Raw genomic sequence first — 23830 nt, 5'->3', positions numbered from 1 at the left:
TGTCTTCATTTTGACTGTGAAGATATTTGATTTTGTGAAGACATTATGAAATATGTGGAAACATTTCAGTACGATAACGTATATGATTTTTTGAGAGATATTCAGCCTTATTCTGTATTCCGACGGATTTCCATTTCGTTCGAAACCGCTATTTCGTTCGAGTTATAATTTCACATTCCCTATTCCGAACGTTTCGCCCATTTAATGTTCGAAGAGAAACAAATTGAACGAAATGCAAAAACAACTCGAACGGAATACAGAATGGAATTTTATCAAGTCGTTCGAAGTATTTCGCATTGATCGAAATACAGAATGGGGGTGATTGTTTCCATAAAATTCTAACTACTGTCACCATTGTCAGCTACATTGTTCTCATCTTCATTTTTAAAGAAGTACTGGCCAATGATTCCTCCGGACCACCAACCGCACCAAACAATAGATTTTTCGGGATGCATTGACAGCTCTCATATTATTTTTATCTGCCCATGTGACCAAATAGGACAATTTAGTTTATCAAAGTATCCAACCAAAAATGTGATTCATCGCTGGAGCATTTTTAACAGAGCATTTATTTTGGTAACAAAAGTTAATTGTTTGTAAGTTTAATAATGAGATGTCAATGAACACTTACAACATGGCATGAATTACATGTGATCTGTCAAAACAGTGCGCTGAAAAACTAAACAGAAAATAAAATCAAGAACAACAAATCGTAAAATCGTGACACGTATCGACTTAACAGCAGCAAATTGTTTATTCGATTCTTAGAAGTTCCATTTCATGATGAACTGTATCACTTCCAATGTACACTAATGATTGGCATCGACTAGGTTTATTCCAGCGACCTTCAAATGTCGACGGAATCTTGAAATCTCTAGTAACTACTCGCTCCCCGAAACTCGTAAAAAATTTGCAAATTTTGGAATCAACGTTTTCAATTCGCTGTCAAGATACTGCTAACATGTATCTTGCTTGAATTACGGCTACTTATTTGGCGATTTTGATCACTCTTGTAATTCTCAATGAAAACGATCAATGTTCTTCTCTGCAAGAAGCAAAATTACCAGCATGTTGTCCGCATAAGTTTGAAAAGTGGTTTACAAACCCTTGACTTGCTTTCCCTATAAACTGATATAATAAACCTGAACTCCTCCTGACATGGTTGAAGCGTTTTTTTTTCCCAAAATATATATTTTATTAAGGCACATGTGGTGTTAGCCTGACGGGGTCGGGAGTCCAATATTTTGACAATTTTTGTCTTACAACTGTGTTAGTAATATGTAACCGATTACTCGCGGTTGGCTCGAGGTTAGTATTACAAGTGCTCTCGTAATTGGGATGTTGCTGTCTTCAATGCGCTGTACGTGTGCCCGACACGGGATACTTCCTATTGGGATGCAGCTGACCATTAATCAGCAACGCCCCCCTAGTCTGTACCCTATATCTAGCGTGGTGCGTCTTTCTCGACTCGAGGAATCCAGGATAGAATGGTCACTAGCCGGCGCAATCATCAGCTCATGTAGAGTTGTTATGAGCGGTACAGCCTTTGGCTCTTGTTGAATGATCAGTGGACTGCACAACCTTCGGCCCGTGCATCTGTAAAGAGTGTGTGTATGTATTGCCGCGACTAAGTAAAAGTTTATCGATCGGATAGGAGGGATATGAAACGGGGACACAACGAAGGAAACATCATTAAACGTTGACATCGGCATTTCTGAGGAACAGGTATAGATGAAGCAGAAGATCAGGATCCCGGCTACCTAAGATATCCCGGACGGGGATATCCGATTGTCTGCCTTTTGCTCTCAGTGCTCTAGAGAGCTGAGAGCGAGCAGCATGGAACCGGATACACAACCAGACAACATGCTCGCTGTCGTGATAGCCATCGCCACAATCACAAAGATTGTTTGCTGCGAGCCCAATGCGATAGAGATGCGCGTTTAGGTTGTAGTGATTGGACATAAGCCGAGATATCACGCGAATGAAATCACGACCTACATTCAATCCCTTGAACCATGCACTCGTCGAGACCTTAGGGATAATCGTGTGTAACCAACGACCGAACTCATCACCACTCCACATGCGCTGGTTGAAGCGTTGTCGAAAATTGAGAACGGCACTTCATGAAAACTGAACCGTCACTCCCCATTCAAGGGAGTATGTGTTGTAGTATAGAAATTTTAAAAAACTTGATTTTTTTCCTTCATATGTTTGTGTTTATGTGTTTATTTCTCTCCTTACATTACACTGTAATAATAATCTAAAACATAGAATTGTAATTTTTTATATAATAAAATCTTGAATCTAGAAAGTGGAATATGCGAGCTTTCTGAGAACCTCTGACAAAAATATGGATAGTTAACTGAGCAAACTAGATTTGGTATCTCACATGTCGGGAGCATTACCACATTTTGCCTCTGCAATTCGAATACCGGAATCTCCACATTATTCGTATCTAGAAACGAGAAATGCTTATGAAGTACAAAACTCAACAAAAAATATAGTTTCGATACACTTACTTGAATGGTTCCGTGTTTTTGATTATTACATCTATGAATCTGTTTTCTATTTTCGGCGGGTTAAGAAATGTTGTGATCTTCCAACTGCTTATCCATACAATGGCTCGTGGCCCTATGTTGCACAAAATTTAGAATCTGTAGTATGGCGAATTGTGAAGGTTCAAAAAATACCCCGTATCGAACGGGATTTCATGGAAACCACTCCGTTTGTGGGATGTGTAACGTAATTTTCTCCGCATGTGTAGCTCTTCTAACTGCTCGAGTTGTGACCCGACGTCGTTCAAACAGTAAGGATTAAGAGATTCCATATGCAAGCCGAGTCCCTTCAGCTGTTTGCAGTTCTGCAGTATGAATTCTACCAACTCATCATTGATCAAAACATAAAACATGTATAGTTCTGTTAGTTTATCACATATCTTCCCCAGAAATGATTTAAGTTCCTCGATTTGACGTTTTCGTATTTGAGGTAACTTAACGCATGTAACTTGCGGTAGATAAAGGTCCAGAAATCGCACCGCCAATTTTTCTTCTCGGTCGAATGATAACACCGAAACCGATTCCAGCTGGTTGGCTAGACAAGAGAACAGCTTTAGCTGTTCGGCAGTTGCACAGTTCATTGATAGATGCCGCAGGTTGGGAATACTCTTCTGCAGGGGGGGTAGGTACTTCAGGGATATGCCTGTATTGAAATCACTAAATCGCCAAACATGTCGTTTGATTGTCAGGCTGGTTAGGGATGGTAGCTGGAGCGATGCTCTTTGTTTATCGACGGTAACATCTGGAAACTTGCCTTTCGTTGAAAATATCCCATGAATGTTTAGGGCAAATGATTCTAGGGTAGAACAACAACTGCCCAACAGTTCGTAAATCACGACGTTTATATTTTCCTCGAATGAATAGGACAAACACGTAATTTCGCATTGCTTCAGTGACTGCATCATATTCAACAGTTGTTTAATGTCGCTCAAGTTGTGCTTGTTGTACTTATACTCGAAATAGAGAAGGAACTTTTGGTAGCGTCGGTTGGACCGTTGTAGAACGGTGATAAATTTTCCGAGACTGTCTCGAGGTCGAAGCGTTAAACTAAGAAGCACACGTGGCATAATACTATCTGCGAAGGCTAACTCGTTCCATTGGCGACAAACGCGTGAAACGGAAACCCGTTCACGGAAGGTCAATCGGTCGAATATAAGAAGTTGCACCTGTTGGAAAAAAGAAAATGAAAGAAAATTGATACAAATTTCAAATTTATAATCTTCATACCTCTTTTGGCAAATCTGCAAACAACATTCCTCGTTTTGGCAACATTTTCACTATGGGGTCCACACAGACGTTTTCGGTCCAGATGTTCGGCCGGACTGAGATTGACAGGGAATGAAATGGTTTGATGTTCGAAGGATCCTTTGAACAATTGATCTCCCACACTCACACTATTTTACGTTGCTTTGCGTAAACTAACATTTTGCCTCTCCTTCTACCTCACGGCCTCAAATCCAGACTAGAAATGACACAGCCAATTTACGCCTCAGCAACTTTACAAGCTTCAGAGAGGTACAGCATCGCTTGGTTCATTTAACACCCAACCGAACCAGAGAGTCCTTTTTTCGTTCCATTCTCTTTTGCCAATACTCTCCCTAATCTCTCATTCAAGAAGGAAGCAACAAAAGGGACGAAGCGTGTTTTGCCTGCCTGAAATCATAATATGCTTTCCGTTAAAAGTTAGAGCAAACAAACGGAACAAGGCAGGGACAGTTTCTCGTTCGTTTGATTTGATTTGAATTGTGGAATCTGTTTTAATTTGTATTAACTATGAAACGAGGAAATATGTTGTATCTGAAGCTACCCAGTTCATATAATCCAATGCCTCTACAAAGAAAGAGATTTTTTGAGAGATAAACTAAATCTAGGAAGATTAGTGTTCTTTGATCCTCGGGACCACATACTGTAGCACAGGATTTTGTTCATCTCATCTGATTTCTGGAATAAATCAGGAGCCAACATTAAATACAGTTGAGCGCGTGCGAATCGTTACTATTTATATCTATATAATCGTTTACTATTTAAAAACTTAAAAGTTTAAACTGTCAGCCTCATTCAACCAAGGGTATACCGTTTCGTCTCTAGTTCCGAATACCTAAACTTCGATGGCCATTAAACAGTGTCTCATTACTCAAAATGGTACATTCTAGCGAAATCAAATTGATTTTTGGATACAATAGAGCCTTCTTTTTCATTTAGCTACAATCAAATTGATTTACAAATTACAAATTAATTCATGGTGAAAAACTAAAAATATGTTCGACCACTCAAATCTTGTCTAAAATCCCTAACGAATATTTCGAACAGCGAAAATGTATTTTTTTTATTATTATGATTATTACCTTTGAACTACTGGACCGATTCATATATACACTTTGTCCAACTTCTATAAGACCACCCTGATTCTATTTCGTTGCAACACAAACAGTTAGAATTTTAACAAGATACATTCATACATTGTTAAATGCTTAGAATAAAGTATATTTAACGTCAATTTCGTTCAAAAGAGTTGTTTGTTTATTTATTGTGCTTAAATATGATAATTTCAGCTGTCCAGTTTCTATAAGACCACTTCAAAATTCATAAGTATTATCAATGAAAAATTCAAAACGATCGGCTGATTTACATGTCAATAATTGGTAACCTTTCCTTTTCGACTAATACCCCTGAAAATTCGTGTTGTAATACTATTCACCAAATTCTGCTGAACGGATTTCTCGATATTTTTCCATTTTTCCGAAATTGCGACCTTGAGCTCCTCAAACGTGGTGTAAAGTTTTCCCTCAGTGTAGATTCTGCGTACAAAGATCCCCTCTAAGATTTTCAACAGGATTCAAGTCTGGAGAGCGAGCCGGCCAGTCCAAAAAATTAAGTTTTAAGTCCTTAATCCATTGCTTAGTTTACTTGCTGGTATGAATAGGAGCATTGTTTTACTGGAATGTCATTTTTTGTGACGATATCCACGCAAAAACGGTAGGAGAGAGGATTCCAGAACATGTGTGTAATCCTTGAATGATGTGAAAGCTATCTTGAGCTTTCCGGTTGCACAGAATCCCGCCCAAATTATGCACAAGTCTCCACCAAAATTCCTGGTTGAAAAATACTGTTCCTTTTTCCGTAAAACAGGCCAGTACCCGTTGAAACCATGAGGGCCATCCAAATTGAACTCTTTTTCGTCAGTGAAGATAACCTATACATTGAAAAACTTTTCGTTATGGTATATAGCAAAATGTATTCTTTTGGAAACATTCTTTGTCACAACATACCTTGTCCCACTATCGGTTCATGTGAGCTTTGGCAAAACTCAGACGTCTTCCAATGTGAAATGGTGTAAGATGAAGAGTTTTAACCTTTTAAGCCCTCTTTATGTGAGGATTATTTTACCAAAATTTGTCGAAGTGTCACCCGAGTAGTTGAGTAGTTGAAAAATCGCTTTATTTGCACATGCGATTTTGAGGTATACGAACCTGTTCTAGCTATTTCCCGCTTATCCCGGTCAGAGAGCTTCGTTTTACGTGGAGCTCTCTCCTCCTTACCGTATGCTTGAGGATTCGCCAAATAATTGAGCACTACTTGATGGGATCGTCCATTCCAACGAGAAATTTCTCTGATACCAGCATTTTCTTGGTGAAATGCATCGATTTGTCTTTCTTCTCACTCCGTGAGCATTTTTCCCTTCGGCATTTCCCAGATTTGATTGATCAAAACATCGGAAAATTTGACTGGTCTTATAGAAACTTGACAGTTGAAAATACGAAAACAATCGTTTACACTCAGCGCTTGCACACACACACACACATGAGAAAATCATGCAGTGTGTGGTAGTCACGAATACCTACACACTAGAATATAAATTGAAGCATTGTTTGTTTACAATGACACAAAGCAGCAAGATCATCACCTGGTCTTATAGAAGTTGGACAGAGTATAGAGCAATTCCACGCCAAACCAGGCAAAAAACAGCAAATTTTGACCCGACCTTCTCCGATTTTTTTTTAAAACTTGGTACTTGGAAGCTTCCCAAAAACACAATTTTGATTATCATATGACCAATTCAAATTACGACTGATTTTTGATAAGGGCGTAATCGAAATCATTGGTTTTTCTTTCAAAAAATCGTAGCTCAGAATCCAGATGTCTGATTAGAATATGTTGTACGACAAAATTGTTGGAAAATCAATGAACTATTGAGGAAAAACAACATTTCAAATGCTTTGTTAAAAAATCTTACTCAAAAATTGAATTTAATATTAAAAACTTTTATATCTCAAAACACCCCCCTTCGACATTTTTTTTTGTATATTTTTATTAGAAAGCCCTTCCAATTTAACAAAGTTTGATGAACAGTAGTGCCGTGGTAGACTCTCCTAAATGGACATACAAATTTTTAAAAATTTATGAAATTTCAGTACTTTGGGAAATTTTCGCTTTACAAGAAGAGTAACGCAATAAACCGATTCTAAATGCAATTCTGCATGAAGAACTATATAACGTTTATTGTCCCAAGACTGACCATTTTCGATATGTAGCAACTGATAGATGTAAGATTGACATAACATTTACACAGGGTTTTTCAGATTAAACGCTCACGCAAAAAATCGAATAGCTCCTTATAATTTTTTTTTCTCGCTCCGTCGATGGTAACACTGCATTCCCCACTTCTGGACGATAATATTCGGCTACTCGTTCCGTCTGATCGGAGGGTTTTTAGACGTACAATTTACAAGAACGGATTTCCTCGCTGTTTCCCAAAGTTAACTCTCCGTCATAGCGATTGGAGTTCAATAACGCGCGATAAAAAATAAAATATATGAATATATATATATATATATATATATATATATATATATATATATATAAGTTATCGCCAGGCCCATATAATCAAACCAGCAACCATACCCACGGCATAAGACGTGCTGTGACTGTAAACAACGGAACCGGATCGCAGCAGAGACCAACCGCGGAGGCATCAAATTATGCCGATTCAACATCTCTCCAAGTAATAATGATTTCCAACTCGTATTGTACCAAAAGAAATTGAATAAAGATTCAGATTAAATTAGTGAGCCGACGAGAACAGTCGCGTTTTCCTTTTTAGCTTTAGCTTAGTTTAGTTAGTCTTTTTTTAAAAACTCCACTTCCTCACATGGGAAGTTAAGTTATATATATATATATATATATATATATATATATATATATATATATATATATATATATATATATATATATATATATATATACATATATATATATATATATATATATATATATATATATATATATATATATATATATATAAACGACCCAATTAATTTAACAGATTTCCCTTCTCATGCTGTCTGGAGAGCCTGCCGCGTGATGTGACAAATAATATTTTCGGAGTTTCGATTCATAAACTGTTTACATAATCAAATCCCGATTTTTATCTCTTTCCACTAACAACTATTCCTTCCTAGGGAACCACGCTATGGAGGCGACCCTTCTGGCCTTCGGGTGGCGATTATCATACTAACATTCCTCCCCTTCCCATGCTGACTGTAAGGACGTGGCCGGCGTCGTTATTGACCATTTAAAGCTCGAATCACCGAAAATTGCTCAACGAGAACGATTTGCTAGAATGATTTCCAAGCGTCATTCTGTGTGTTCTTTGTGCAATTTAGTTGGTTCAGGTCAATCACGGAGAGCAACTACGAATTGTGCAGTCTACCCAAGCTCAAGCTCAAGATCAATTTACAAGAACGTGTATTTTTAGTAAAATCGTATTACTCGAGCAACCGAAGCCTTAATGAAACTTCGTCCTATTATGGTAAGAATTTCAACATTTCGACGATTCAACAACTAGCGTTGGCAGAAAACATTTCATCTTTGGCAGAAATGATGCCATTTCGTGTGCTGGAGAGTCAAATGCACAAATAATGAGCTGTTTTAAAAGCTTAAAAATGATTTGTATGTATGCGAGCAGACATCTCTTTCTGTTTTCTTTTCTCATTTCATTTGGGATTGTGCCAAAAAAAAAGTCCATACGACGTCAATGGGGATCGAACCAAGGCCGGCTGAAATGTAAAGCTATTTCACACGATCACGCTATCCATATAGCTGCCAGCGCTGTTATATTGAAGCGTGATAATATTACACCTCATCATAAAATGAAATTGGAAAGTGTTGCTAAGAGGATAAACTCATGTTCGAGGATATATATTTCTCTGCCGGGGCCGTGGCAAACTATACGAAGAGCATTCATATGCTTTCTTTATAATATGTCTCCTGTTTCGCTCGCTCATACTGGCTCCAGCATATATATTATACAAATGATATACATGTATTGGGGAGTAGAACATCTTCTGTTATTTTTCAGCTCATTTCATGTAATAAATCGGGATGCCAGATATTGTGCTAAAAATTAACTTTGAGTGTGTACTTTACGGTGGCTTATTAACATAGCAACGGTGAAGGACCGTTGCTATGTTAATAAGCCACAAAATTTGAACTTAAAGAAGAAATCTAACCTAAAGAAGAAATAATTCGGCATTTCAACAGCATCGAAGTCGTAATGTTAGAGTTGTGCATGAAGAATTTTGTTCACCGTTTAAAACGCGTTATCGGAAAAAGGGGTAGTCATAAAAAAATGTCCTAAAATTGGCTTTATTTTCGCCATATAAATGAAACACAAATTTCTGCTTTACTCGAGAACTCATCAAGCAAAAGGAACCAAATTAAGCATATGGAGGTTATAGGGTGCAATAAATGTTCCTATGATGGTTAGACTCCCCACCCCCCCTCTTTAAGGGGTGGCTGCCATACAAATGGAACACAAATTTCTGAATTACTCGAAAATTAGTCAATCAAACGAAACCAAATTTGGCATGTGGAGGTTTTAGGATGCAAGAAATATTTGTATGGTGGTTAGACACTCCTCCCACTCTCTGGGACAAATGAAACACAAATTTCTGCATAACTCGAAAGTTAATCAAGCACAATTTGGGATGTGAGGGTTTTTGAGTATGAGAAATGTTTCTATTATGGTATGACACCCCGCTCTGCTCTGGAATGGAGAGGGGGTCCCATAAAAATATTACACATAGTTCAACCGAAAATATTTCAGCCAAACATGACAATTGAAAATTTTCGGAAAACTCTGAAGGAAAAAGGGAAAATTCGGAAAATTAAATTGACATATGTTCTACAAGTACATAGTGACAAGGACTGTTAGTCCATTTGATGTTTGTGCTAACGAAATTGATCTTTGTGCGAAACTGGAAATGGATTTTAATATGATGAAACGCACTCCTATATCTTCTTCTATCTATACCCAAAAAAAGGATCGCCAGATGTGTTGATAAGAGCAGAACTCGAGGAAGGAATTGTCCGATTTAGGGCCTTTATTCTATCATATTTTCTGTATAAAACATTTATTCCATGTAACGGAGAAACATGTTATTTACAAGTGGTTGAAAAATCTTGAACGAGAATTGTGTCTGAAAATAATCTGATATTATAATGATGAGTTTTGTTAGAAATATTAGGAATTTTATAGTAAAAAGTAAATTCAACGGAGACGAATAGAACATCAATCAATGAACAGTTCTGCGATTGGACCCATGAACTTGCTAATGTTAAAGGTGGCCGTACACTGTTTGCCCGGAGGTCAAATATTTGTTATTTTTTGACAGATAAGGTTTGATTTGATATTTGTACAAACACTATTTTGTTTGCCACTCTTCAATTTTCAACAGTAGTAAACAATATCAAACACCGAACATGGAAAAAATCAACTGCGATATTAAAGGTAACCTAACCGTATACCGACAGGTTCGAAGAACAGACTGAAAAAATATTTTAGGCATCCAATAATTGAATTTTTGCTTGTCGTGATTTGTGTAGAATATATTTGATCAGTACACGTTGACCAAATTTTATCTGTCAAAAAGAGGCAAATATTTGGCTTCGGTCAAACAGTGTATGAGCACCCTAAGAAAACGTGAATGTTTGAAGGTATTGATAACAAAAAAAAAATCTTTGGCGGGACGAAGTTTGCCGGGTCAGCTAGTGATGTTATAATGAAGCCTATACCCCAGAGAATGGCATGATTGTTTAATTATTTATAACATTAAAGTTCAGCAAATTTACAATTAAAAATGAAGTGTTCGGAAGTTGAATCATGCGTAGAAATTTGAATCATATTCCGAACACTACCTTAATTGTAATTTTAATGAAGATTTCTGCATAAAATATGATTTTTCTCATCCATTTATTGGAGATTCTTACCTTTTGTAGCATTTAACATGAAAACAGCAAACAAAATAATTCAAACAACTGCAAAAACAGAAGAATAAACGATTCTTGTTTTTTACGAAATTTGTTAACGCAAACACTATATTATTGGTTTTGACTGTTACTTTTTTACAAATATTTAATATTATAAATTATAGGCTGTATCGATACCTGTAAATGGTGTCAAAATGAAGTTTATACCCCAAAGAATGTCAGAGTTTTCATTATTCGATAAACATAAAAGTTTAGTAAATTTAAATTTAGAAATGAAGTGTTCGGAATATGACACAAAAGATGTTGTTCTTGTTCTTCGAGGCCGGATAGCCGAATATCCGGCGACCGGATGTTTCGCTTTTTATTAGCAAATACAAAACCAAGAGAAACGGCATGTGACATGAAGCAAATAAAGCATTTAATGTTAGAAAGAAATAAACACAGTTTTAAATAAAAATTCTGAACGAATATTAAATTTTTCGTTTAGAATGAATATTCTATTCAATAGAGTATCACGTTTTCTACAGGGAATCTGGAACAATTTTTTTCTGATGATGGTTTTTCATTATAATCATGAGATTTTTGTAAGTGCGTTGGAATAATTCTAATACTGGTCGAGTAAGAGTAAAAGTTACTTGCAATCAACAATGAATTATTTTCATTGAGATTGAAAGCAAACTTAGAACTGTTTTCAGAAATTATAGTCTGAAAGGAGGTACATCTACTTCACTACAAATCGAAATTATTATGATCGGCGAAACATTGACTAATTTGAAGACCCAACAACTGTTAGGCTTGATGGAGTAGTGCGTTGGGTCTCAACCAGCTCATTTTCGTCTTTCACACTTGTTAAACGAAGCGAGAGTGATGAAAATGAATAAAACGTTGATAATACAATATAAATAACATTTTTGACATGTCAGTAATTACACCTTATTTTTAATTACGTGTGAATGATGTTTATACCCTATTGTGTTAAAGCTTATCTTAACCGGTAACCGGCCGGATACCTACCGGATATCCGTTTCATCTCTAATGTAAACCATATTTCTCTTTTCAAAATGCTCCAACAATCGGTGGATGTGCAATGTCATCCTTCTAAGAAGCTTATCAACACTAAAAACATTGAGAATATTGCCCACAAGGCCAGAGAACATTTTCCATTAACTCTCATGTACTCGCGCGCAAATTCGTAACTTAAGTACTCACAGACTATGCGTGTCTCTGTAATGTTATTACGGTAGAACCCCGATTTAATAGAGTTTTTATAGAATTTTATAGAGCTTCTCGAAATTCGTCAGTGAGAGGTTGGCACTTGCTCTCTTATTTTGGTCATGACTTACACATTATCTGACCACTGGTGTACAAGGCCTTACAAATGGATAGTTTAATGATTTTTATATCGATAAAACATAGTTTTCGCGTTGAAATATCTTTATTTCGTGTTCGCACTTAATTTTTAATCCCTTATCGCGTTATCCGCGATTTTCGTTATACGCGGTGGCCTAGCCACACTATTTCGCGGATAATCGGGGTTCTACTGTATTGTGTATTTTTAGGCGTTATTGGTATTTTTTAAAGAAAAGGATATAATAGAATGAAAGAACTCCAGAAAATATTCTTTCTCTAACTTCATTCAGTTTTAATAGTCATTTTATTCAGCCACCTCATTGATTCTCGGTCTGTCAGACGTATGCGCGAGTATAGGAAAGTTAAATGATGGAAAATATCAGAGCAGCTGATTGTTCCTTATTCCCTAAAAGTGCGAACTTTGCACGAACATGCTGCTGCTGCTGCTCTAAACTGAACAACCCTCAATTATTATATTATTGTCCAAATTTCTCATTTTCAAATAAGCCACAATGAGATTTGTATACCTCTTCCAGTGAATTTTAAAGCTTTTTTTTCATTCCTGTGAAACTTAGGATATCGAATGGAAAATTTTCGCTTTTCCATACGCCTCATGTTTTTGTAGTTTATTATCTTGCTATGCGAAAAGGACTGGCAGCTGTAGGTACAGCACCAACAAACACAAACTATTGTAGTGATGATACAGCTCAGTTCATTTATGAGGCTACACATATATACAGAGCATGTGTTGGGCACACATCGCTTGTTTATATTCGTAGTTTCCATGCAGCAGAAGCGGATTCATTATCAATAGGTGTTCTTGTAGATGATTTAAATATAGTTGCGGTTTTTCTACTAGCGCGAAATATTTCATAGAACTAACATGAGCTTTGTAAAACAGCTGGGCAAGCTATTTCATGAACAAGAGTTTTTGTGAGACACATGCACTTACTCTGCGATGTTCATTGAGCGACTTTCCCACTCAATTTGAATCGAAAAATTGGCAGGAAAGGATTATCAACATGCCTAGATTAAAGTCACAAAGGCTCGAGCTCACGTTCGAACGCTTCCTTGTGTTTTCCATGAATTAGCTAATTGATGGATTTTCTCCGTTTCCAATAAAATCTCTTATAAACATATTTCACTTCTCCGCAGGGCATTCCGGTATCCGGAAATCATAACTGGTGGTTGGCTGATTTTTCTGGCTGAATGTGTCCTTAATTTCAGCATAATCAATCGTTTTTTTTGTTGCGGAACTAACCACCGTTTAAGGATATCTGCACACGAATGTTCATTATAGTCTACTTCTTCACGAGACCTATATTCCAGGGTAAAAATAACAAATCCTACAAGGGAACATATTCACCTAATCCGGCTATACAATCACAAAGTGCAGTTTGCACTATTCCTGTGCAACTTTTTTGAATAATCAATCTGCTTCCATTGATATGGATCATAGCCATAACAGAAATTTCAAATTTTCTCCGTGTTTATGGCTCTGACGTTAAAAGTAAATATTTCTATGTAGACACATATGTTCGCATGTTTTTAACATAAATCTTATGCAGTGACCTCTTTTGCCTGCCCAACAGGTGACCAATACATATGCACGCTGCAAGCGCCCTATTCATAGGCTAGTCAAGGGTATGTGTGTCTACTATTTTGGCTACCCACTAACCCAGCTGCAGAGGCTGCGGATCCTCAAATGAGTGATTCGTTAATTTCATATCCTACGGTTGTGTATTGAGACAATCATTATGATTGTGTTGTCGTTGTTATATAGCATGCGGAAACTTCAATACTGAGATACTCATTTTTTGTAAATAACCGGTCGCTAACAGGATTCATTGCTGTTTGTAAGCATTGACATAAAAGAACGAAAAAACAAATTCAAATTCGCTCTGAAACCGACCAAACGTAACGTAAAACACCACCCGGAATAGTTTACATTTTAATTTTATTAATTCTAAAATTTCATCCATACAGATTATTCTGTGATTTACACGATCTATCATACGATAAGTTCCTACAGAAGATTTCATGTCCGTTGTCCCTACCGATATCGAGTTGAAATGTGGCTTCTCTTTTTTTTCATCGTTTTGTTGATATTCCGCAACAACGGTTTACTGCGGATGTAGAAAATGCGTCGTTTTATCGTAACGTTTGCGTAAAAATGGATGCGGCCCGAAAGCAGCTGGAAACAAACCGAAGAGAGGGAAGTCTCGCATGTACGTGTGTATGTTCGCTTCAGAGAAGGAATGAAAAGCCTTAGCATAGAAAATAGTCGACCCGGGGGAACAACACTTATCGAGTTTCGGGCTTAATTTTCGGTGGGTTGAATGATGTATACTTGGCCTTCTTGGCTTTTTTAGGTTTGGCCACAGCCGCCGATACACTCGAAGTCGACGGGATTGGCGGGGTTGACGACGAGGCGCTCGCTTGGAAGTTTTGCCAACTGTTGACCCGATTCTGACGAGATTCCTCGAAATTCTTCTGCCACTCCTTCTGATAGTTACGTTGTTCTTCCTCCTCGATTTCCTGCTCGCGTTTGCGCTTTCTTTCCTCCTGGTCGCGAACTTCGAGCTGCTGACGGCGGCGTTCCATATCAGCGAACAGCTTCATTACCATCACGTACACTGCGTGTTTGTACTTGGCGGAATCATCCTCTGGGATGGAATCTGACTTCCCTTCTTTTCGAAGCTTTTTACGCTTCTCTGTGATCATCATGTCGGTGCGATCTTTCGCCTCTTCGTATACCTCCAGACATCGCTTGCGGGTGAGCTCATTTTCAAGGATTTTGTACGCTTTGTTGACAACTTCGAATGCTTGCTGTGCACGCTCTATATTGTCCTGATTTTTGTCAGGATGCACCAGAATCGAGAGGCTGCGATATTTCTTCTTAATCTGTTCGATGGGTGTATCTGGCTCAAGTTGTAGCACTTCAAAGGGATTCAAATTAAAGTATGAGGCACCAGGACGCAGCAGCCGGTCTATCTGTTGCTTGGACGTAAGAACAGAGTCGCGTTTCTCAATTTGTTTTACCTAAAACCAAACAAAATAACATTGGAGGTCAGTCGTAACTCGGACATCCTGAGCAAATCGTAGCTACCTCGTTGTAGAACACATCGAAACGTTGATCCTCGCTACCCGAATTGTGCGCCATTGGTGTTTGCCACATATAAAGATTGATTTTCTTAGGAAACTCTAGGAGAAAATCAGAATATTTGCACTGTTTTTACAAAACTTACTCAAACAAAACATTTGCGATTTGCCCTTTCTTCGATGGATCTGCTTTTACTGTCAAAGTATGTCAACGAGAGCTGTCAGGCAGTGTCGATAAAAAATAGCGTCGGCAAAATACGATGGGATGTCAAGAAAGTTAACATGAAAACAAGCATGAAAATACAGTGAATTACATGCGACATTTAGTTAACTGGAAAGACCTGAAATGGGACATGTTCAATTGGACATTTTTACCTCTAATAGGGCATTTTTGTAAACATCGAGTTCGGGACCCAAATTATGGCCCCACATTGAAAGTCGCAACTAGACGTCGACACTGCACCAAGCTCATCGCCAATGTCCAATTACAGGTCAAAATCGCCCCCAATGCAACAATGATTGGTGCCTCGGAATGTCGCATTAAATGTAAATTCCTGTAATACAACATTGTTACGCTTTTACTGCCCATGTTTGCATAGGAGACGTTATCACCATTAGTGTTGAGAAAACACAATTTTGTTTTTTTTTGCCTACAAGCGTAACCATGCAAATTTCCAATGAAATAATCTGTCCAGTCGAAGGATATTATCGGCAAAAAGAGGGCCTAGGAGTTTTTGCGGATTAAACATATTTTTTTCCATTTAGGAAACGCTTGCGTCTATTTGCGCGGACAATCAATCGTTTCGATGAACATTTGTTCGCATAGCAAGACGTAATTACCAGATTGCTTTGTCTGCAGTTTTAGTGTTTACATTTCCCATAACAGTCAAAATGTCTCCGTCGGTAGTTCCAATTATTTTCGGATAAAATCAAAAAGATTCAGAAGAAATTTAGTGAAATGTCTGGAAAAGATGCTCTGGATTGGTTGCGAGTCTATGATAGTACTTTTTTCGTGAATACTCTGGGATATGATAAGAACAAGTTCGGTTCGTATTTTTTCAATTGATTGAATTTGTAAAGGCAATCGGCAATGTTGGTAATTTTAGCAACATGATTACCGATCAATCGCATAAAGATGGTGGAGTGACTTACACCAGCGATATGAGTAAATGCTGAGTATGTGGAATATTTCGATATCGAATACGAGGAGTTATAATGCTAAGAACCAATATTATTTTAATTTTACTACTGATCTGATTGTTTCATTATCTACTTGAAGATTCAAATGCAGAAATTTAGGTAATTATAACATTAAAGAATACAATTGCTTCTCTTTGTTCATCGCAGTGCAGTGTACAGAAAACAGTAATTATATGAGCAATGTTTCAATGGTTTCTTCATCTATTAGTAAACACTTAGTAATAAGACACTATCGTGACAGGCATGTTTGGACTCTACAAAGTTTGTGATTTAAATATAGATTTAGCTTATAGCACACAATATGTAACCGATTACTCGCGTTTGGCTCGAGGTTAGTATTACAAGTGTTTTCGTAATTGGAATGTTGCTGTCTGCAATGCTCTGTACGTGTGCCCGACACGGAATACTTCCTATTGGGATGCAGCTGACCATTAATCAGCAGCGCCCCTCTAGTCTGTACCCCATATCTATTGTGGTGCGTCTTCTCGACTCGAGGAATCCAGGATAGAATGGTCACTAGCCAGCACAATCATCAGCTCGTGTAGAGTTGTCATGAGCGGTACAACCTTTGGCTCTTGTTGAATGATCAGTGGACTGCACAACCTTCGGCCCGTGTATCTGTAGAGAGTGTGTGTATGTATTGCCGCTACTAAGTAAAAGTTTTTAGATCAGATAGGAGGGATATGAAACAGGGACACAGCGAAGGAAATATCATTTAGGCAGTACTCTAGACTAGAAATTTCAAAAAAATCAATTTTTGTTCCTTCATATTTTTGTAGTTTTTGTAGTACCCTAGAAAGTACTTACCGAAAATCCTATTATTTACCGAGTTAGAGCCATTTAAGTGATGCGGTATCTAACCTGGTACGGCCATAACAATGGACTTCAAACGCGTTTTTCTCGAAACTATTTTTTTCAAACTGGCGTACGCGATATCTCAAGTTCTACTGAACCGATTCATGTCGAACTTATATGAATAGAATCTGTATGCATCTTTATCGCATAAACCTCTAAAAAATTCAATTTTTTAAGTTTTACTATTTTAAAAAAATCGGAGAACGTAAGAAACAACGTTTTAAACCGCATTTTGCTTTTCAAACGGCCGCCATTTTGTCAAAAAAGATGTTTTTGACTTGTCAGAGGTTCATGCGATTGTGGCATCTTCAGTGATTCATAATCTGTTCGATTTTTTTGCTTTTGGAATCGTGTACGCCATGACACAACTTTTTTTAACCTTCTCAATGGAAATATTTCGAGCTTCCTTTTGCAAACGGATCAAACTGTGCTATAGGATTAGCGGATGAAATTGCCAACATCCAGCTTTGGCTGATGAAGTTTGCATTCGCTACTCGGATCGATTCTGTAGAATGCCTCCTCGCCGTCCAAGCCTAAGCAATCCTTAGCTGTGAGTGTGCATGCAGATCTTGCTCTTTTGTTGGCATTTCCGTTTGCGCCATCGATTTGCGTTGCCCTTTCGGAGTAACTTCAAAAATAACTGAATAAGCAAGGCACTGGCTCAATGAGAAAATCACACACATATCGGGATATTGAAAACGAACAGTCACAACATTCCCGACAATTCAATGGCAATGAATAAATGTGAATGAATTCTCATGACTCGAGCTTTAAGGAAAGCTCAGATAGCACAGAATGAATATGAATGAACACAGTTAAAAATTTGTTTGCCGTCGAATGAATGACAACAGCATCGACAAGCAAAATAAACGCGTTACACTGATAAAAATATATTTTCAATATTACTTAACAAGCTCAATATTTCCAAGCCCTGGGGTAGCATTGCGCATTTCGAAACGAGTAACTCGTTTCGAGAAAATTCGAACTCAAAACGAAATGTTTTTAGTATTATGTATATTTTTCAAGTTCATATTTTCGGTGTACTAGATCTAGAGCAAAATTTGCTGGTCAAAGGCATGTAAAAATGGTCGAAACGAACAAAAATCACTCGTTTCGAAATGCGCAATGTCACCTCTGGTCTCTACACTAGAATACCCCCTTAAACGTTGACATCGTTGTCGTTGTGCTCAATGTCGTTGACGCAAATAGCTTGTCGGGATTTCAGTTGTGTTCCAAAATGGGAATTCCTAAGCCGGGTACTCTCACAATGATATGTGTGATCAGGCAATCATCGCGATTATCTACAATTATGCAATTCACCACCCTTTATTTTATAAACGAAAATAGCAATGAAAGAGGCATTGGGTAGCATTCCAATAAGAACAGTTGCGCAAAAATGTAAGTTATACAAATGAACTAGCATCACTGCCCACTCTAAACAAAACGAAAACAAATGGGTAAAAGTCAACAATCAGTATAAGAGAAGCACCGAAGAATAGTATCCTTTTATCTAAAAGTTGGATCAAAAATTTAGAAAAGTAAGCCATAATGGAAAACGACGAATCTTCAGAGGAACGTTTGGGAGAGATTCCGATCGACCCGGCGGAACCATCATCCTCGAGGGCGACAGTACGCGATGAGGGACACATTCAGCGGCTGGGTAGGATGCGATTTGTCCAACCGTCCATTGCCGAAGAGGAGATTCAAGACGGAGGAGAGCAAGCAGTTCCGGGTGCAGCGATCCGGGATGCCAACGAGCAACAACGAGAAGCCCCGGAAGCAATGGACGGTGACGATACCAGTGGAAGTAGCAGTTCGAGCAGTAGTAATTCGTCGGAAAATGGGCTGGACGAATCGGATGCGGATCGACTGTTTGATGACTACATACACACACGCGAGCAGCAACAATCGACTGCGGCTGAAATTTACAACATTGAGCTACCAACGGAACATGCTGTGAGTGTTTGTTGAAAAAACTCCTAGAGCGTTTCTATCATTTGTTGTGTTCTAGTATCTTGGCAAATTGGAACGGGTTGAAGGTGTGGACTATCTAGAACCAGGAAAGGTCTACCGTCTTCCCATCTGTAGCCACAACTCGATAGTGTTTCCGGGAGAGATAGTGCCGATGATTTTGAACGCTGCAACACTGAATTGCAACGATCCTTCCGATGGCGTCAAGTTTGGTTTAGTATTCAGGACGACCTTTCCCGATCGATTCATCTATGGGGTCACATGTCAAGTATTCGAACGAGGTGAGCGAGATCTGAGTGGGTCGATAGTGCTGAAGGCGATTGCCCAGCAGAGGTTCCACACGGTGAGGCATCTACCCGGGAGAAGGGCGGATATTCTCATTCTGCCCGAGATTCTACTGCCCGATCCGTTGCTTAGCAGCTGTTCTAATTTAATGAAGCGTCATGCGTTTTGTAACAGCAAAAAATACTCGCATCGATTTAAGGCGTTCCTCTCTCACGCGATGGTATGGCCAAAATTTGTCTACGATCAGTACGGTACGGAGGAAGTGTTAACCAAAGTGGATCGATATCTAGCGTTCCTGAAGATTGTAAGCGTTCCCAGTGATCCGGTGAAGCTGTCCTTCTGGCTGGCCAGAAACATACCGATCGATGAACGTGACCGAAAATTGATCTACCAAGCGGATGCCGTCATTAGTCGGATGTTGGTCATCAACAAATCCCTAGATCACGTGAGAATGTTATTTTTTTGCCTTTGACGGATTTCGCGCCAACTCGTCTATGGGATTGGCATGACCCTCTCAGAGCTTAATGAAACTTTCTGGGCGTGAAGACCTTACCTAATTAAGCAACTTGGCATACTAGTCCAGTCAAATTAGCTCATTTAAGAGCTCAGCTTGTAACAAATTGGCAGGAAAAAATTTTTTTTCGCCAAAGTGCTTGTGAAGGTGTCCTAATCAACATACAAAAAGTCTAACAAAATCGGATCGGTGCTTCTCTCCCAAAACTCTAAATTTTTGCCCCCTGAAGCAGTTTTTTTTTTCATTTTTATCGCTCCCTATCACTTTTTTCGATAAAAGTGGTTTATATAATTTTAAAGAGCGTGAAATTTTACATAAATTAGATTCTATGAAATATTTTGTACGCCCACCCCCACACGAGTTACACCCCTAATAATACCCCGAGTTATATATTTTCGTTAGTTGCAGTCAGGGCTCTGCATAGTCATAGTCAACTGAGGATAGTCAGCTGACTATCTGACTGACTATATCCGTATCCATTTAGTAATGACTTTTGGCTTCTTCACGCAGTTTCTCCGTCAAAACGACTAAACAGTCAGTCGGGCGTTGATTTGTTACAAGTGAAACTCTAATTTTACTGGACTATACTTAGTTTTCCGAAAATTTATCTAGACTAACATATAGAAAGGGCTAAATATTTTTGATCATTTTTTTATAAATTTGTTCTACTCGAAAATGGTAAGTTCTACAAAAAAGTGAACAATGGAAGAGTTCTAGGAAAAGAATTGAATTTTCAGAAAAAAAATACTGAAAAAATTTTTTTTGAAACCCTACACTGAAAAAAATCGATTTTCTCAAAATCGTCATCCGGGATTTTGATGAAATGGTACATAAATATGTGCCGTACAACTCTTCCATACATTGCAACTTGTGCATATTTAATGCAAAAAAGTTCTTCGAGCAACAAAAACTTTTTCAAGATTTTTCCTCGAATTTTTTTTTTGTACAGTTATAGAAAAAATCAATAACACGTAGAACTGGATTTATGGTGACCCTTGGATGCTAAAGTACAGTTTTCAGCTCGTTTTTGTAGTCAAATACAAGATGTTTCAATTCAGAGAACAACAACAGCTCTCAAACAATAGCCATCTGCCAAAAATCTCTTGATCGGTCGGTCAGGTATCGAATAGTTGTAGATTTAGGTATCTATTAAGAGTCACTGTAAGTCACTGTAGATATGATAATAAGAAATGGATTTTATAGATAGCTAAAGAATGAATAAAATGACTGCAGTTGTTTGAGAAATACCAGTCGTGACCGGCAGCAAAAGTAAAGTGGCGGAAAAGAAATATCATTATTTTGTTTCTGCGTAATCATCAGAATTCAACAAAGAAAAGTGTGACATAATTTAGCAACATGAGTTAAGCCGTGAACTCCAGAATTTGCAAAGATTGCAAATGCAGTGCTGGTATTAACAACCCCAAGTGTAACCATAATTAATTACGTCGGTTAACATCAACAGTAATAGAGAAAATATCTTTACTGGGAGATACCTATCCGTTGGATTATACAATGCGAGTTTGTGAATCTTGTTTGGCAGTGATTTGGCACAATAAGTGTGTTCCAAAGAATAAAAAACGTATAGATGAGGATAACACTAACCAAAATATTGAAGATCCACAAGCTCCATCCGATACGACTGCATCCGACCGATCAAGAGATTTTTGGCAGATGGCTATTGTTTGAGAGCTGTTGTTGCTCTCTGAATTGAATTGAAACATATTGTATTTGACTAGAAAACAAGCTGAAAACTGTACTTTAGCATCCAAGGGTCACCATAAATCCAGTTCTACGTGTTATTGTTTTTTTTATAACCGTACATAAAAAAAAATTCAAAAAAAAATCTTGAAAAAGTTTTTGTTGTTAGAAGAACTTTTTTGCCTTAAATATGCACAAGTTGCAATGTACGGAAGAGTTGGTCGGTGTTCTGCCAGAACGAACCAAGCGCCAAAAGCATTATTTTGAGATATTTCAATTTAAAGTTTGGGCTCCCACTAATTGTCCGTGGCTGCTCAAATCTATTATTCTATCGCTCACGTGTTACAAGCAGGATGTTTTCAAAGCACTGAGACCATGAATGTCTGTAAAAGAACACTCAAATATTGAAAAAAAAATGACTTTTAGTTTTGGTACGCCTGCACTCAGTTTTTTGCATTTGTTCGTTTGTGTCATTTTTTTTTATGTGTTCTAAAATGTTATGATCGAAGAAAATTTAAAAAAAAAATTAGCCAGAGTGAACCAAGTCAAAAAATGTCACCGAGAGTATAATTGCCCATAAATTTCTGTCCTCCATAAGCAAGTCGTTCTCGATAACATCCTCTTTTTCATGCTGTGAGCCTACATCTTTGAAATTTCGGATTCAGAATCTTCAATAATAAAAAAAACAGGTAGCTGCTGGACACGCAAAACTTTATTATCTTTGCAGCCAGAGCGAACCAAGTACATCCAGGTTTCTTACGCGGTTTTTTACGAGTTTTTTTTACGCAAATTTTCTAATTAACGCGGTTTTCTACGCGAATTTTTCAATCAACAAGGTTTTTTATGCGGATTTTCCAATTAATGCGATTTTTTTTACGTGGTACCGCCTAAAAAAACCTGACCAATATCACATCTCTCTCAGCTCACATTTCTTCTTCATACTCCATCAGAGCATTTGACGGTAATCAGTGCTTGCGACGGAACGACGGCGCTTATGACGGAAATTTGTGCCGCATTCTATCACGATGCTTACGTAGATTTTAGATTTTAGGTGACCTGGTTTTTTTACGCGATTCTCAATTTTGAAAAAAATGGCGCTTGGTTGGTTCTGACAGAACCCCGACCAGTTGTAGGGCACATATTTATCTACCATTTATCTACCATTGCATCAAAATCTGAGATGAACATTTTGAGAAATTCGACAAAGATTCATTAAGTTCTGAGAGGGCCATGCCAACATCTGGTCGAGTTGGCGCGAAATCCGTCATTTGTTTCAATAATTTAATTTATTTGCCGTTGGTAGATGTGCTATTTCATCTGCAAGCGTTGCGAAAGTGAGATTGGAAGCTACAATGACATCTTCGCAATGAGCAAACAAGGAATACAGACGAGCTACTGCAACCCGTCCGGTTACGTGCACGAGACACTCACCATCTACAAGACGAAGGAAAATTCAACCTTTACCGTGGATCGACCATCCACGGAGTTTAGCTGGTTCCCGGGGTACTCGTGGCAGATTACGGTAGTTTGATTCCGAGCAGATTTTGTTGGTCGAGCGTTCATTCGATGTTCAATTTTGTTTGTAGCTCTGTGCAAACTGTCGCCAGCATCTGGGTTGGAGATTCGTGGCAACCAAGAAAAATTATCTACCGAAAAGTTTTTACGGTTTGTCCGGGAACAGTATCAAGGTGAAGTCCGTGACCGAGGTTGCTGTCAGCGAAGACGAAGACAACGAAGCACCATCCCGATCGATGGAAGAGGACCACATCGATAACGATGAAGATATTGGGATTGTGTATGAAGTGATCGGCATAGTTGGCATTGACGCAGAACGGGAGCTGGCCATTGCGGCCGATCTGCCGCCTCAGCAGGAGATGATTGCCGATGACACAGAGGACGAGGACGATGAAGAGGTGGAAGAAGATGAAGACCGATTCGAGGATGCCAGGGAGTAGTTTTAAAATTTCTCATTTGATAAATTGTTTGTTCTGGTTTACTGTGAACATTGCTGCATGTCTTTCCTCCCAGCTCT

The 23830-nt window shown here is 38.2% G+C and overlaps 3 protein-coding genes across 3 annotated transcripts in view; 1 reads left to right on the top strand and 2 right to left on the bottom strand.

Annotated features, from left to right (window-relative positions):
- Positions 1-2202: 2202 nt before the first annotated feature.
- Positions 2203-23830, bottom strand: part of LOC129763126 (RNA-binding region-containing protein 3) — a 47337-nt gene continuing 25709 nt past the window's right edge. The window contains exons 2-4 of the mRNA XM_055761915.1: positions 3783-4208; positions 2520-3721; positions 2203-2455 (exon numbers count right to left, since the gene is read on the bottom strand). The gene's annotated coding sequence lies outside the window, so the exon portion shown is untranslated. The remainder of the gene's footprint in view (positions 2456-2519; positions 3722-3782; positions 4209-23830) is intronic.
- LOC129763128 (dnaJ homolog subfamily C member 8) lies at positions 14114-15490 on the bottom strand. The gene is made up of 2 exons (XM_055761917.1): positions 15283-15490; positions 14114-15215 (listed from the first exon to the last, which is right to left on the bottom strand). The coding sequence occupies exons 1-2, from the start codon at positions 15349-15351 to the stop codon at positions 14478-14480; spliced, it is 807 nt and encodes a 268-aa protein (XP_055617892.1). The 5' UTR covers positions 15352-15490; the 3' UTR covers positions 14114-14477.
- On the top strand, positions 18764-23753 carry LOC129763123 (protein cereblon-like). Its single transcript, XM_055761911.1, has 4 exons — positions 18764-19286; positions 19342-20031; positions 23102-23320; positions 23385-23753. Exons 1-4 carry the CDS (start codon positions 18879-18881, stop codon positions 23751-23753), a joined length of 1686 nt encoding a protein of 561 aa, XP_055617886.1. The 5' UTR covers positions 18764-18878.

Source organism: Toxorhynchites rutilus, chromosome 1 (genome assembly GCF_029784135.1).
Source record: "Toxorhynchites rutilus septentrionalis strain SRP chromosome 1, ASM2978413v1, whole genome shotgun sequence".
Lineage (NCBI taxonomy): Eukaryota > Metazoa > Arthropoda > Insecta > Diptera > Culicidae > Toxorhynchites > Toxorhynchites rutilus.
Note: the sequence above shows the minus strand (reverse complement) of the source record. Positions and strands in the feature narration are given on the sequence as shown.

Bases quoted from the DNA above. Each gene is read 5' to 3' on its own strand.
- LOC129763123 (XM_055761911.1), top strand. From the start codon at position 18,879: ATGGAAAACGACGAATCTTCAGAGGAACGTTTGGGAGAGATTCCGATC. The intron at 19,287-19,341 runs GTGAGTGTTTGT...GTTGTGTTCTAG, and splicing joins AGCTACCAACGGAACATGCT to TATCTTGGCAAATTGGAACG. The intron at 20,032-23,101 runs GTGAGAATGTTA...TGCCGTTGGTAG, and splicing joins TCAACAAATCCCTAGATCAC to ATGTGCTATTTCATCTGCAA.
- LOC129763128 (XM_055761917.1), bottom strand. From the start codon at position 15,351: ATGTGGCAAACACCAATGGCGCACAATTCGGGTAGCGAGGATCAACGT. The intron at 15,216-15,282 runs GTAGCTACGATT...GTTTGGTTTTAG, and splicing joins TCGATGTGTTCTACAACGAG to GTAAAACAAATTGAGAAACG.